Genomic DNA, 15,406 nt, shown 5'->3' with positions numbered 1-15,406 from the left:
TGAAGTACATTATTCAAGTGTACATTCACTTTGGAGAATAACACGGGAGAAGTTAGCGGAAGCTCTCTCTCTCTCTCTCTCTCTCTCTCTCTCTCTCTCTCTCTCTCTCTCTCTCTCTCTCTCTCTCTCTCTCTCTCTCTCTCTCTCTCTCTCCTGACAGCCTGTCAGTATCTCACTGATCCAGTAATGAGTGACCCGACAGTGAAGAATAAACATATGTATAACTAGTGTAGCTTGTTCCAGAGGTAGATAAACTAGCTAAGTGTGTCTAACTCTCAGTGTGTGTTGCTCCGCCCACCGGTCCGTCACAGCGGGCGGAGCTGCAGGATTTCTGCTTCACACGTTGCATACCGCTATTTTACTGTCTTTTTCGGACACCTTAAAATCATGCCCTGCCTGTCAGCCTTCCATCTGTGCACAAACTTATGCCCTCATTGGTCATGTGCACGTTCGTGTGTGTTGGAGGAGGGGCTCTGTGAGGAAGTCTGAAGGAAGGGGCAGATTTTTTCCGGTTGTGTATTCGAGCTGGTTTCTCCATTCTTACCTACCAAACCTTTAATGTTGTGATTTATGTTTTTTTAGTGTGTGGATTTGAATGTATTTTAACATGTAAAGTGTCTTTGAGAATACCATGAAAAGTGCTCTATAACTAAAATGTATGATTATTATTATATTGCCCAGCCCTAACCTCAGCCATCTTCCCCCCCCCCTCCCCTCCCAGGATGCAGCGTGTTCAGTCCCGCGCTCTGACCTGCCTCCACAGCCTCGTCTCCAGCATGGACGCAGACTCTCTGGGCGGAGCAGCTGCTCTGCAGGCGGCCGCGCAGCACCTCTCCACGCTGGTGTTCGGAGCAGCAGGTTCGCACTCAGTACATTTTCTTTAGCTGACGAGTTATCTAAAGTGACTTAAGGCCCGGACACACCGAGCCGATTTCGGCCCGTCGATAGATGTCTGGCCGTCGATGAGCGTCCTGTCGCCCTACTCAGATTGTGTCGTGTCTTTCCGGACGTCGGCAAAATAAATCACTCTGATTGGCTGTTCAGCTTAGCGAATCAGTGCATGAGAAGCGAAACGGAAGTGAAGAAGGCACACACAGACGGCTATTATTTTTCATTTTCCTGTACTGCGCTAAACATGTTTTCGATAAGTCGTTATGTGAAACAGTCTGTGATGGACGAGACTGAAAATGGAACGCACACTATTTGTTGTTTGTGTATATCACGCAGTCTGTTCTTCTTCTCTCGGTGTATCACGCAGTCTGTCTTCCGGTTGTTGCCTCTTTTGAATGACGAATACACACTACCGCCGTATGTATTATTATTGGCCACGGTGCAGTCGAAACAGGTTGGTTTTTATTCATAGACGGGAGATGTGTAGACTTTCTGCTGTCCTGATATCAAGGATGAGCTTGTTCCACCATTTAGGAGCCAGGATAGCAAACGGATGTGTTCGGAGCAGCAGGTTTGCACGCGTTACATTACGTTTCCGTTGGCTGACGTTTATCTAGAGCAGTGTTTCTCAAACTTTTTCATACCAAGGACCACTTAACCAATAAAAAAACACTCGCGGACCACCTAACTCCACAGATATCCAAAAACACGTTTTTTTAGAACAGATTACAAATCGCCTGAAAATGGTACAAACAAGTGGCAACATGTGTGACGAAGGTGTTGCGCTGGGCTATATCATGCAATTGAAAGTTAAATGAAACTTAAGTTCGCTCCATTGCGGAGATATTCCCGCGAGAGTGCGGAAAACTTAAATGAATAAATGTATTTCAAATGTGAAATGTTACCAATATACTCACGGACCACTAGGGGGCGCTCACGGACCACACTTTGAGAAGCACTGATCTAAAGCGACTTAAAGTAAGGGGCATCCACGATGAGGCAACACTCTAAACAGCAAGAACCACATGAACTTTTAATATGATCATCTTTCACGGTCAACTTGTATATACTTTACTTTTTAGTTCTGTTATATTTTCTATTTTGACATTCTACTCTATTATTTCAAAATTATGAGCAATGTTTGTTTTAACATGTTGTAACGAAAGCCTTTCCCAATTTAGGATCAATAAAGTACATCGTATAAACTTGTTAAAGTGCTGAGTATAGCAACAGCTTTTTTAAATAATTGTTGTATTGGCCCAGGTGCAGTCGAAACAGGTGTTTTTCATAATTCACAATAAAACTAAAGTAGACTAGACTAGTTTTTAGTATTCCTAAAATGATCAGTGGAAGCAGTATAGTGGTTTTTATTACATCTGTTTACTTAGTTTTCGCTCTCGCGTTTCAGAGATCCCCAAAGATGAGGAGTTCCTGGAGGCCGTCATCAGCGCCATGAGGTCTCTTCTACAGATGATCGCCTCTAAAAATATCACCCAGGTACAGAACACGCCACAGGCTTCAGTCTTTCCTTTGTGATTTCAATCTTCACGTGTCATTTTAACAGAGATGGCAAAAGTAGAAGTAGAGATACTCGTGTTTAAACATACTCTGGTGAAAGTAGAAGTACTGACTAAACTTCTTTACTCAAATAAAAGTAAAGAGGCTTTGAAGTGTACTTCAGTAAAAAGTACCCATAGCTAGCAGCTGTTTTAAAGAGTACCTGACCTCCCTTTATATTAATAGAACAATAATGTCATTGTTAGCTAATGAATGTTTCCATGCTGAACAACGGCAACATGACAACGTTTCCATTGGTCCCTCTTCTTTAGAGAAGACCAGGAAGTGATGGATACACGGATCATGTTCCAATCAATAGGCACGCAGTGACTCTAAATCAGGGGTATTCAACTAAAATTCAACGAGGTCCAGTTAGATAAAATGTCCCCATGCAAAGGTCCGGAACATCAAAATGTCTAACTTGCTTCATGAATTAGTGTGATATATATTGAAGTAGCCTGTAGCTTTATCAACGTCTGCATGTAATCAACAGCTGACTGCCAATCAAATAAAGAAAGTACAATTCAAAAACAACAATATTTATAGTCAATTAACATTGAACTCTACAGATATACAGTAAATACTGTGGATGTGTGTAATGTCCCTCTCGGGCTGCATTTAAAAATAAAATGGAGAAAATAAATAAAATAGCTTTTGAAAATATGTGCATCTTAAAAGTGCTTAATTTTAGATAAATAAAATAAAGTGTAGCAGCAGCTTGAGTTTCCCTTTTTCTTTGTTAACCCTTTCACATCATGGCTTAACAGTTTCAGAAGATTATAGAACAATATCAGTCTTTACACATCATAACAATTGAACAATCAGACCTAACCTCCTCTAGGGGGGTCAGGGGGCATGCTCCCCCAGGAAGATTTTTTTTTTTTTTAAAGCATCAATCTGGTGCACTTTGAGAGCAACATGAAGAGATCTATGGATACATCTCTCAACACCCATATGAAACAGAACTGTAGCATATTTTTCTTTTTGGATATTTTACAAATCACTCTCCTTTTAAACTGTGTTCTTGTTGTTTTTAACAACTTTTTTGTTGCTGTCATTTAGTATTTTATACCTGTTTTTCATTTAGTCTCATTAATAACTATAATGATCATATCAAGGTGTGCCTTAACCTCACTGAGCTGAGGTTATTTGAGCCTCTCAGGAGAGAGCGCTCTTCCAGCTGGTTGTAGAAAAGCTCTTTAAATTCGTTAGCATAGCTAACAGATCGCCACTGGGCTTACAACTAAAGACACAGCCACGCAAACACTGCGGCATGTGTACGGCTCCTTATGGGTACTGCAATATTTTAAGGGCTGGAGCGGCGTTCCGGTGCACTCTGTCAGCACTCCTTTCAGACGAGACATATACCACGTGAAGACACGTTACGCTCGTGTTGTGTTCAAGGAACCTGTCCTTGGCCAGGAAAAACAGGTACTCACTTGTTTAATTATTTTTGCGGACTCCCCCCCCCCCCCCCCACCCCCCACCCCCGAAACGAAAACTCGTCGGTTCTCCACGAATTACACAAGTCACCCAAATCAGCGTTAAAAAAGCGGGAGGTGCCGAAAAATCCGCTATTAATGTATTGATTATAGCTCCGGGTCCGTATAGGTCGGCGTGCGGATCCGGACCGCGGTCCGCCTGTTGCCGACCCTTGCGAGTAATAATGATCACGCCACCAAACACACATTCAAACTAAAGGAACCAGCCTGTTTGGAAAATGTAAGAAGTAGAAAGTTCAGGTATTTGTGTTCAACATGTAAGAAGTAGAAAGTACAGGTATTTGTGTTCAACATGTAAGAAGTAGAAAGTACAGGTATTTGGGTTCAACATGTAAGAAGTAGAAAGTACAGGTATTTGAGTTCAAAGTGTAAGAAGTAGAAAGTTCAGGTATTTGTGTTCAACATGTAAGAAGTAGAAAGTACAGGTATTTGTGTTCAACATGTAAGAAGTAGAAAGTACAGGTATTTGGGTTCAACATGTAAGAAGTAGAAAGTACAGGTATTTGAGTTCAACATGTAAGAAGTAGAAAGTACAGGTATTTGTGTTCAACATGTAAGAAGTAGAAAGTACAGGTATTTGGGTTCAACATGTAAGAAGTAGAAAGTACAGGTATTTGGGTTCAACATGTAAGAAGTAGAAAGTTCAGGTGTTTGTGTTCAACATGTAAGAAGTAGAAAGTACAGGTATTTGGGTTCAACATGTAAGAAGTAGAAAGTACAGGTATTTGTGTTCAACATGTAAGAAGTAGAAAGTTCAGGTATTTGGGTTCAACATGTGAGAAGTAGAAAGTACAGGTATTTGTGTTCAACATGTAAGAAGTAGAAAGTTCAGGTATTTGTGTTCAACATGTAAGAAGTAGAAAGTACAGGTATTTGTGTTCAACATGTAAGAAGTAGAAAGTACAGGTATTTGTGTTCAACATGTAAGAAGTAGAAAGTACAGGTATTTGTGTTCAACATGTAAGAAGTAGAAAGTACAGGTATTTGAGTTCAACATGTGAGAAGTAGAAAGTACAGGTATTTGTGTTCAACATGTAAGAAGTAGAAAGTACAGGTATTTGAGTTCAACATGTGAGAAGTAGAAAGTACAGGTATTTGGGTTCAACATGTAAGAAGTAGAAAGTTCAGGTATTTGTGTTCAACATGTAAGAAGTAGAAAGTACAGGTATTTGGGTTCAACATGTAAGAAGTAGAAAGTACAGGTATTTGTGTTCAACATGTAAGAAGTAGAAAGTTCAGGTATTTGGGTTCAACATGTGAGAAGTAGAAAGTACAGGTATTTGTGTTCAACATGTAAGAAGTAGAAAGTTCAGGTATTTGTGTTCAACATGTAAGAAGTAGAAAGTACAGGTATTTGTGTTCAACATGTAAGAAGTAGAAAGTACAGGTATTTGGGTTCAACATGTAAGAAGTAGAAAGTTCAGGTATTTGTGTTCAACATGTAAGAAGTAGAAAGTACAGGTATTTGAGTTCAACATGTAAGAAGTAGAAAGTTCAGGTATTTGTGTTCAACATGTAAGAAGTAGAAAGTTCAGGTATTTGAGTTCAACATGTAAGAAGTAGAAAGTACAGGTATTTGTGTTCAACATGTAAGAAGTAGAAAGTACAGGTATTTGGGTTCAACATGTAAGAAGTAGAAAGTTCAGGTATTTGGGTTCAACATGTGAGAAGTAGAAAGTACAGGTATTTGTGTTCAACATGTAAGAAGTAGAAAGTACAGGTATTTGGGTTCAACATGTAAGAAGTAGAAAGTACAGGTATTTGTGTTCAACATGTAAGAAGTAGAAAGTACAGGTATTTGGGTTCAACATGTAAGAAGTAGAAAGTAGAAAGTCGTCAGAAAAATAAGTAGTGGAGTAAAGTACTGATACCAGAAAATTGTACTCAAGTACAGTAACAAAGTATTTGTACTCCACTATTTCCTACCTCTGCATTTTAAATAGTTATTCTTTGTATTCTTAAGACTTTGTATATTATATGAAATCCACTGCCAGTTCTCACTAACCACTATTGACTGATATGTTCTTTGTTTTCTCAGTGTATGACCCCCCAGCAGCTGATGAGCCTGAGTGAAGCCGCCACCCGCTGCGATGTCGTCAGTGTGAGGGTGAACGCTGTCGCTATTCTGGGCATCACCGGCAGCACGTTAGCCAAAGAGAAGGGCACTGCGGAGACCCTTCAGGTATAAAACTCCTCCTGCAATATCTGTCCTTCCTTTACACACCAAACCCTGAAATCAGAGAAGTGTCTCCTCGCGTCTAACAAGTGACATGTAATGTAATCTTAGTCTTAAACTTGGCCAAAAAGTCTAATTTGGACCCAACACAAAGACTGTAAACTACATCCAACCTATCACATACGTTCTGCTCCTGCGTGAACCATTCTCTAACAGGACTGAAATAGAGGGATATGAGGGATGTCTAAAATGCATGGTCTGTTTGGTATTTTGAGCAAAACACATCACAGACATGTTTTTTATATATCTGAGCCCTATAATATATGCCTAAAAATAGCATGATAGAGATCTTTAACACAGGGGAGAGGGGACACATATTTATGTATAAAAGACCTGGAAAAGTGGATCTTGCATAATAGCTGACTTTTAAGACAAAGCCAATGCACAAAGAGAATAAGGGGTGGCCTGACTTAAAGGTGGGGTATGTAAGTTTGAGAAACCGGCTCGAGATGCACTTTTTGTTATATTCCATGGAATGCTCTTAACATCCCGATAGCAATGAATATCTGAAGTGCTTTGACAAAAAATACATACAAAAATATCATCTGTGGAAGCCGTGGCGCTGTAAAAAGTACAACCATTGCCGCCCTGTCTGTCAGCCTTCCATCTCGTGCACAAATGTATCTCGTGCCCTCATTGGGCGTGCCGTCATTGGGCGTGCCGTCATTGGGCGTGCAGTCATTGGGCGTGCATTGCGCGTTCATGTGTGTTGGAGGAGGTGCTCTGTAAGGAAGTCTGAAGGAAGGGGCGGATTCTTTTCGGCTGTGTACTTTCAAGTTGTAGTGCACTCGAGCCGGTTTCTGAAACTTACCTACCCCACCTTTAAAAATGAACATTGGAAATACATGAATTGATGCAAAAGTGTAATAATAAAACATTATTTGACATCTGGAAAAACAAGGATTTTAGCCTCGATTTCAAATAACGTAACAGAATAATTGCTTGAAAGGCGTCCTGTCATGCAAAATGCACTTTTTGATGTCTTTTACACGTAAATATGTGTCCCCGGTGTCAGGGAACTCACAAAGTGTAAAAAATAAAACCTTCCTTTACACGCCCTGACACACCAAACCCTGAAATCAGAGAAAAGGGTCTCTTCCCGATGTCTTCATTGGGCCAAAACGTCTCATTTGAACACAAGGCAAAGACGATCAACTACATCCAACCTATCACATGTGTTCTGCTCCTGCGTGAGAGGAAATAACTCTTCACACTGGCAAGGGCCGGGACTGTTTTCAATATTCAAAACGGAAAACAAAGGACTTGAGCAGTGCAAGAGTCCTAAAGGCTGGACAATACTTGGCATGTTACCACTCGTCTCAAAGTCCATGGTTTCCCAACATTTCGCTCACCTACTCGCCAGCCACATACACTTTCTTTAAAATAATATACAGTGCTTAGTAGTAGAGAAGGTAGTAGAAGCACAGTCAAGAAATACTCCATTCAAGATATTAAGTAAAAGAACAGGATCAAAATGTACCTTTAGTATCCAAATCAAGCATCCTCATTTTGCAAGTGTTTGAGTGTTTTAGTTATTATAGAATATAATTGTGTTTTGACCAACATACACATACAGACACAGTTTTCTATAGTTGTAGCATGTGTCAATATGGAGAACATTGTGGATACTTTGTGTAATATTTAGTAGATTAGTTGTATATTTATCAGAGTCCTAAAACCTGTTCTCAAAGTCAATGGCTTTCCAACATGTCTCTCACCACACCTACTCGCCACATACAGTTTCTTTGAAGACGGCCATATCGGTCTGGAGATATTAGTATCAGATGATGAGAAATACTCTTGATTTGAGTCCTTGCTTGTTTATCTTGCTTCTGTAAGGGCTTTAATAATCTGTTCTCCCACAGATGATTGGAAGCGCTTTACTTCAAGTCTCCACGAAGGACACCGACCTGGTTGTGAACGGAGAAGCTCTGGACGCTTTGTTCGATGTCTTCGCGGACGGAGACGAGGCGGAGACGGCTGCCAAAAACATTGCGTTACTCCCCGCGCTGAAGGCCCTGCAACCCATCTTTAAAGCCAAGGTACCAGAGACGTCTTACCAGGGGTGGACAGTAACTAAGTACATCAACTAGAGCAGGGGTTCCCAAACTTTTCAGCCTGCGACCCCCAAAATAACATGCCAGAGACTGGCGACCCCCCGTCACGTGAATTGTCAACTTTGAGCCTCGCTGCGGGGACATTCTACAGATGGCCAGTCCGCCCCTGAAAAACGTCTATGCACACGTTATTAATTAAAAATTGTAATCATCTCGCGACCCCCACTTTGGGAAACCCTGTACTAGAGTACTGTTCTTAAACTTTACTCCATTTAATGCCACTTTGAACTTGTACTCATTTTGAATTTTTTACTCCAGTTTGATAACTCAATATTTGTAGTTACAACTTATTATATTAATAACATGATTCTTATTAAGATATATACAACTTATCTACTCAGTATTATACAAAGTATCCAACATTTGCTCCATATTGACACATACTAGGGGTGTAACGGTATACGTACTCGTACCGAAATTATTCGGTACGGGCCCTTCGGTCCGGTACACGTGTGTACCGAAGCATTCAGAGTAATTTGCTCACATTGGGTTCAACGCGTCGTAGAGCAAGCAAGTCATTTCATTGGACGAGAGGGCATACTATGAGAGCTGGTCAGAGGGATGCGTTCAAATGTAGTCAGTAATTTGAGGAACCGTCGAAATGGCGAACGCAGATAAAGTTGAGCTCGAAAATCCTCCAGCATCATTGAAGTCTCCGGTTTGGGAACATTTTGGTTTCGCAGTTTCACAAGGATGCCGGACACAGACAGGTGGACCGAACCAAAGCTGTTTGTCGGCATTGTTCAACTAAAATTGGTTACGCGGCTGGCAATACATCAAACTTGCACACTCTTGAAAAGGCATCACCCGAACGTGAATATCACCGGTACCAAAAGAAAAAAGACTGAAGTGCAAACCCAACTCCCGCTAGCATTTGAGCCTCCACCACTCGCAAAAACTTCAGACCGAGCCAAAGCTATTACAAACGCCAAGTATCCTTATGTTGCCATGTTAGCAAAGCGCTACCTGGCTGTATCTGCTTCCTCTGTCCCTAGCGAGAGGGTGTTCTCCACGGCAGGAGACATTGTTAGTGCCAGCAGATCTGCCCTTTCGGCAAGCAATGTGGAAAAGTTCATCTTTCTTTAAAACAACATGAAAATACAATGACAAGCAAGTCCTAATGTCAAACTGGCTGCTTAGGTACACAGGGTTCGTACGGGTGCTTGAAATCCTTGAAAATGCTTGAAATGTGACGTGGTGTTTTCAAGGTTGGGAAAGTGCTTGAATTTTGGGAATGGTGCTTGAAATTGAGATAAAGTGCTTGAAAATGTAAATGCTTTACTTTTACAAAAAATTGCTGTCTGACTGAATAGTTAGCTTTTTAGATTAAAAGAAAATAATTGCTTCACTTCTACATAAAACAGCCCCGCTGCGGCCTTCCCGCGCTATGCGCGCGACCCGCAAGTGTTTGTGTTACGTGTGACCTGGGCATTCTGATGAGAGATAGGTGACTGTGTGCCAGGACAGGAGGCTGCCGTTTCAACGAGCGTTGGCTAGCAGAAGACCAATACAAGCCATGGCTAAGACTAGGGTCAAGCCCACGAGTAGCCTCCTGCAAAGTTTGCAACAAATAACGATGCGAGAGTCTGCGCTGACGAGCCACATGAAAGGTACGCCGGAGAAGATCATTTTAGGTTAGGCTAACGTTGCATGTTACGTTTGTTTAAGCTAACGTTAGCAAGCTGAATAGCGAACTCCATGAGGGATAATAATAATTGCAATCATTTCAGAGGAGCGTACCTATGTTATGTGCGTTACAGTCGCCATCCTGTGGTGTTCAGAGGATGAAGCACTCACGGCATTTCGTGTCATAGTCATGAAATATAATCTATTGATTCGACACGGAGCGATTTTGAAAGCGATGTATTTCTACTGTATGTTTCGTGCCTAAACCAAATGTGACTTGCTCTATCGAAATCAGTCACATTGACCCGAAGACACGTTTTCGTTTGTATTACTGGTCTCGGGGAAGCTCGCGAGTGTGTTTGTGTATGTTTGCGTTTGTGTACCGGGGAAACACTCACAAGAAACACCGGCTGCTGTTATGCTTGCTGTGACGTTACATTAGTCCGTTCTCCGCTTGTAATTATGCCGAAGCTTCAAAGTTGTACTTATCATCTGAATTTGCCGAAACAAGTTTAATATTCTGAAAGCCAATACTTTGTTTATTTGAAAACAGATGAAAATAAACTGTCTTTTATATAAAATTGAAGTATTATACAAGTAAAACTACATTTTGCTTTAATCCCATTTAATTGTAGAATGAACACAGTCTTCCTTTGAAGATGTATAAGTCAGGTGTCTTGAGTAGTCAAATTACCTAAAATCATTTTACACATTTGTAAATATTATTTTCCACTTGTTACCATTGTGAGTCTATTTTTATGCAGCTCTGCGTGATTTTGTGGCTACAATTCAGGCTAATACACTACCAGAGGTGGATAAGTACTCAGATGTTGTACTTGAGTACAAGTACTCAGATCTTGTACTTGAGTACAAGTACTCAGATATTGTACTTGAGTAAAAGTAGAAGTACTCAGATATTGTTTGAGTAAAAGTAGAAGTACTCAGAACTTCTACTTGAGTAAAAGTAGAAGTACTCAGATCTTGTAGTGAAATTATAAGTACTCAGATCTTGTATTTAGTAAAAGTAGAAGTACTCAGATCTTGTACTTGAGTAAAAGTAGAAGTACTCAGGTCTTGTACTTGTGTAAAAGTAGAAATACTCAGATCTTGTACTTGAGTAAAAGTAGAAGTACTCAGATCTTGTACTTGAGTAAAAGTAGAAGTACTCAGATCTTGTACTTAGTAAAAGTAGAAGTACTCAGATCTTGTACTTGAGTAAAAGTAGAAGTACTCAGATCTTGTACTTGAGTCAAAGTAGAAGTACTCAGATCTTGTACTTGAGTCAAAGTACCAGAGTGTAGGAATACTCTGTTACAGTAAAAGTCCTGCATTCAAAATGTTCCTCAAGTGAAAATAGAAAAGTATTCTCATCTAAATATAGTGAAAGTAGCGACACTAAAAGTAGTCGTTGTGCAGATTGGTCCATTTCAGAATAATATATATATATGTTTTATAATTATTGATCATGAAAGTGTTCTCAAAGCTGGTGGAGGTGCAGCTAGTCTGAAGTACTTTGTAGACTGCAGGGTAGCTGGTGGAGGTGCAGCTAGTCTGAAGTACTTTGTAGACTGCAGGGTAGCTGGTGGAGGTGCAGCTAGTCTGAAGTACTTTGTAGACTGCAGGGTAGCTGGTGGAGGTGCAGCTAGTCTGAAGTACTTTGTAGACTGCAGGGTAGCTGGTGGAGGTGCAGCTAGTCTGAAGTACTTTGTAGACTGCAGGGTAGCTGGTGGAGGTGCAGCTAGTCTGAAGTACTTTGTAGACTGCAGGGTAGCTGGTGGATTTACTCCAGGTGGAACTAAAGTCTGATTTAACACTTGATTATATTTCACATCATTCATCCACATCTGTAAATTAACTAAAGGTGTTAAATACATGTAGTGCAGTAGAAGTACACCATATGTACCTCTGAACTGTAGAGGAGGAAAAGTACACCATGTACCTCTGAACTGTAGAGGAGTAGAAGTACACCATGTACCTCTGAACTGTAGAGGAGGAAAAGTACACCATGTACCTCTGAACTGTAGAGGAGTAGAAGTACACCATGTACCTCTGAACTGTAGAGGAGTAGAAGTACACCATGTACCTCTGAACTGTAGAGGAGTAGAAGTACACCATGTACCTCTGAACTGCAGTGGAGTAGAAGTACACCATGTACCTCTGAACTGTAGTGGAGTAGAAGTACACCATGTACCTCTGAACTGCAGTGGAGTAGAAGTACACCATGTACCTCTGAACTGCAGTGGAGTAGAAGTACACCATGTACCTCTGAACTGTAGTGGAGTAGAAGTACACCATGTACCTCTGAACTGCAGTGGAGTAGAAGTACACCATGTACCTCTGACTTGCGTTCACTACCAACCTAAAAGTACCTCAACAATTAATCAATAATGTATTGAAAAGTTATTTGGCTGATTGTTGTATATCGGCTCAGACAGGTTATATGGGAGGCCCAGTCTACGTACAGATCACTAATTTTGAAATATTAAACTTAGTTTTCTTTTCTTTAATTTTTCATCCTCGTGTAGAATGCTATCACGAAACACACATTTGGTTGTTTATAGCATAAAGAACATCTGATTTAATGTGAGGTAGGGAAATAATCATTTGAGTATGTGTATATAAATATGTAATTTACAACAGCTGTAAGATGCTGGAAAAGCTGGAAAATGCACCTTGAAAATGCACCTTGAAAAGTGCTTGAATTTGACTTTGGAAAAGGTGTAAGAACCCTGGGTACAGTACAGTTCAGATACAGATTATTTCAGTTCATCGAAAAGCTGCACCTTAATGTTTGTTATTATATTTTGTATTTATTTGAGTGAATACATTATTCACAGTTTAATAATAATTAAAAAAAAAAAAAATATATGTTATGTTTTGTGATAATATTTTCTGCTGTACTGAAAACGTACCGAACCGTGACCTAAAAACCGAGGTACGTACCGAACCGAAATATTTGTGAACCGTTACACCCCTAACACATACTACAACTATATTAAACTCTGTGTCTGTATGTGTTGGTGAAAACAGAATTATATTTTATATTAACTAAAACACTAAAAACACTTAAAAAAAGTATTTTTTGCAAAAGGATGACTTTTGATTTGGATATTTTAAGTACATTTTGCTCCGGTTCTTTTACTTAAGTAACATTTTGAACAGAGTATTTATTAACTATGGTTGTACTACATTTTCTTAAGAGTAAGAACTGTGTACTACTAATTATTCACAAGTTCCATTCGCCCTTTGAGGACTTTTATCCCGTCCCTCACAAGTTAACAATTTGTTCTGCCTCTTGTATCGCTTACAAATTCTTTACGGCTTTGAATTAACCATAACACCTAAATAAATAAATAAACAAAATGAGAAAAATGTGTCCTATATGACATATGTTTATTTTATATTCCTTCTAGATTCGTAAAGAGGGAAGAGGCAAGTACAGCCCGCAGCAGCTGTGTGTGCTGGACAACATCAAAGTGAACCTGAGGAGATTCATCGGTTACCTGGAGAAAGTGGTGAAGAAGTAACGAGCGCTGGACCTCACGATGGTTGGACAGAGATGCTAACGGTAGCATCAAAAGAATCAGACTGTGGTTGTGAAACCATCAAATATTTATTATGTTGGTAGTAAGCCGCCTGTTTCAGTGTTAATATTCTCAAAATAATAATGATTGACTATTTTATCTGTATTTGTTGTGAAGAAAGACAGGATTACTTGTTATTAGTTCCTGCAAGTGGCAGTAAAGAAAGATTTGTATTTGGTTTAAATGTGACAATCAGGACCAAATGTTTGTCAGACTTGGATTTGTTCACTTTAATTTCCCAAAGTAAGTACGTTTTCACCACCAGGTTTTGATTTGGGTGCCCTTAATTCTGCCACTTGTTCCAATAGCCTAAACGTTGATGTTCGCAAAGCTATGCTACATAAGATGTTATCAGTATGGGATAATTGCCACCTAATAAAAAAGAGAATATTTTCTTTTATTGTTTAGTATAAACATAATTATCTTTGCAAAGAAATTGGCTTGCATTTGAAGAGAGAAATAAAAAATTACTGTCATTTTAATATTGTACGAAGCTACTTATCCTCACTGCCAAGGTGTTAACATAACATTTTTACCGTTAGGAGGAACACATTTTCTCACAATTTTCTCACTGAATTTGTGAATGTATTTTTGTGAAACGTTTCAGTCTGCAAGTCACCACAGAAACCCATTTTCTGCTGAAAGCATTTTTTCAGGAACAAATATCAATTATGAATGAAATCAATTATCATCCAAACTTGCAGCTACAACTCAGAATACGGTTCTATAACTGCAGGTTTGAAATATGTAAATAGAGGGTAGTAGTGCCATCTTTTTGCACAAAGTGTATCATGCTTTGAGTTTCTGACGAAGTTAACTTATAAGCTCTCATTAATTAATGCGTTCAATGCTCAAATTGAATGGTGATTTTAACCCATAAATACAATTTTCCTAAAGATCAAAATGAAGTGTGTGATAGTTATTTCTTACGTTGTAAGAGTCGAGCAGCTTCTCTGGGTTCCCACAAATTTTCAGGGACATGTTGATAAAAATGCCTATCATTAATATAAAAACACATGTCAAAGAAAATGTAGCGGGGGTTTATGTCTTTGGGATGGGATTGAATGCCTGTGTGAAATAAATCCTGATTTCTTAAGCATTGTCTAATGTGTTTTCTTGTTATTATTTGAATAATAACCATCTCCACACGTATTATCTGGGATTTCTCCATCCCTGATAATGCACTTTTTACTCAACTACATTAATCTGACAGTTTTCGTTACTTTTCAAATTCAGATTATATAGAAACAAATCTAAATTAATTAATTAATTGTGATACATTATTTAAGGTTAAGATACCTTGCACTTAATATGTAAGTAATACAAAAATATCTCCATCAGTATGAGATGCAACATTTAAGTAGTGCACATAAATCCACTAATAATCCAATCAACATGATGATTAAATAGGCAATGTAAGTATATTTGAATGCTTTGGGCTTTTACTTGGTTACCATGTGCTTGTACAGTAATAGATTGTTCTATATATAGTATAGATATTTTGTATTAAGTAAAACATCAGGCCACTTTTGCCATTACTGTATGTTAACAATAACCCCGATTCAATCAGAATCAGAAATACTTTATTTTAAGATTCAGAAAATGGAGTAAAATATTTATACGAACATAAAAGTAAGTATATGCAACAATAAAAATACTATAAAATATATATATGAAGAACATAATAATTACAAGTTAAAATACCAGTCCATTGACTCAGAGTGGCTGACAGACTGAGGGAGGAGTTGGAGGCCACAGGCAGAGTAAATTCAAAATAAAACATGTTTTTCTTCATAGTTCTCTTTCTTTACACCTGGTCCAATCCCTCCCGTGATGACAGATTAATAAATCTCACGTCGTTATGTAACAAAAAAACCACAGTTGTCTGTTGCG

The 15,406-nt window shown here is 39.1% G+C and overlaps 1 protein-coding gene across 1 annotated transcript in view; it reads left to right on the top strand.

The window, feature by feature from the left end:
* Positions 1-14,596, top strand: part of heatr3 (HEAT repeat containing 3) — a 37,852-nt gene extending 23,256 nt beyond the window's left edge. The window contains exons 11-15 of the mRNA XM_034077393.1: positions 722-858; positions 2,300-2,388; positions 5,989-6,132; positions 8,052-8,228; positions 13,343-14,596. Coding sequence (XP_033933284.1) covers positions 722-858; positions 2,300-2,388; positions 5,989-6,132; positions 8,052-8,228; positions 13,343-13,456 — 661 coding nt within the window. The 3' untranslated portion in view covers positions 13,457-14,596. The remainder of the gene's footprint in view (positions 1-721; positions 859-2,299; positions 2,389-5,988; positions 6,133-8,051; positions 8,229-13,342) is intronic.
* Positions 14,597-15,406: the final 810 nt, after the last annotated feature.

This window comes from Pseudochaenichthys georgianus, chromosome 3, assembly GCF_902827115.2.
Source record: "Pseudochaenichthys georgianus chromosome 3, fPseGeo1.2, whole genome shotgun sequence".
Taxonomy (NCBI): Eukaryota; Metazoa; Chordata; class Actinopteri; order Perciformes; family Channichthyidae; genus Pseudochaenichthys; species Pseudochaenichthys georgianus.
The sequence above is the reverse complement of the archived record's forward strand: the minus strand, read 5'-3'. Positions and strand labels throughout refer to the sequence as shown.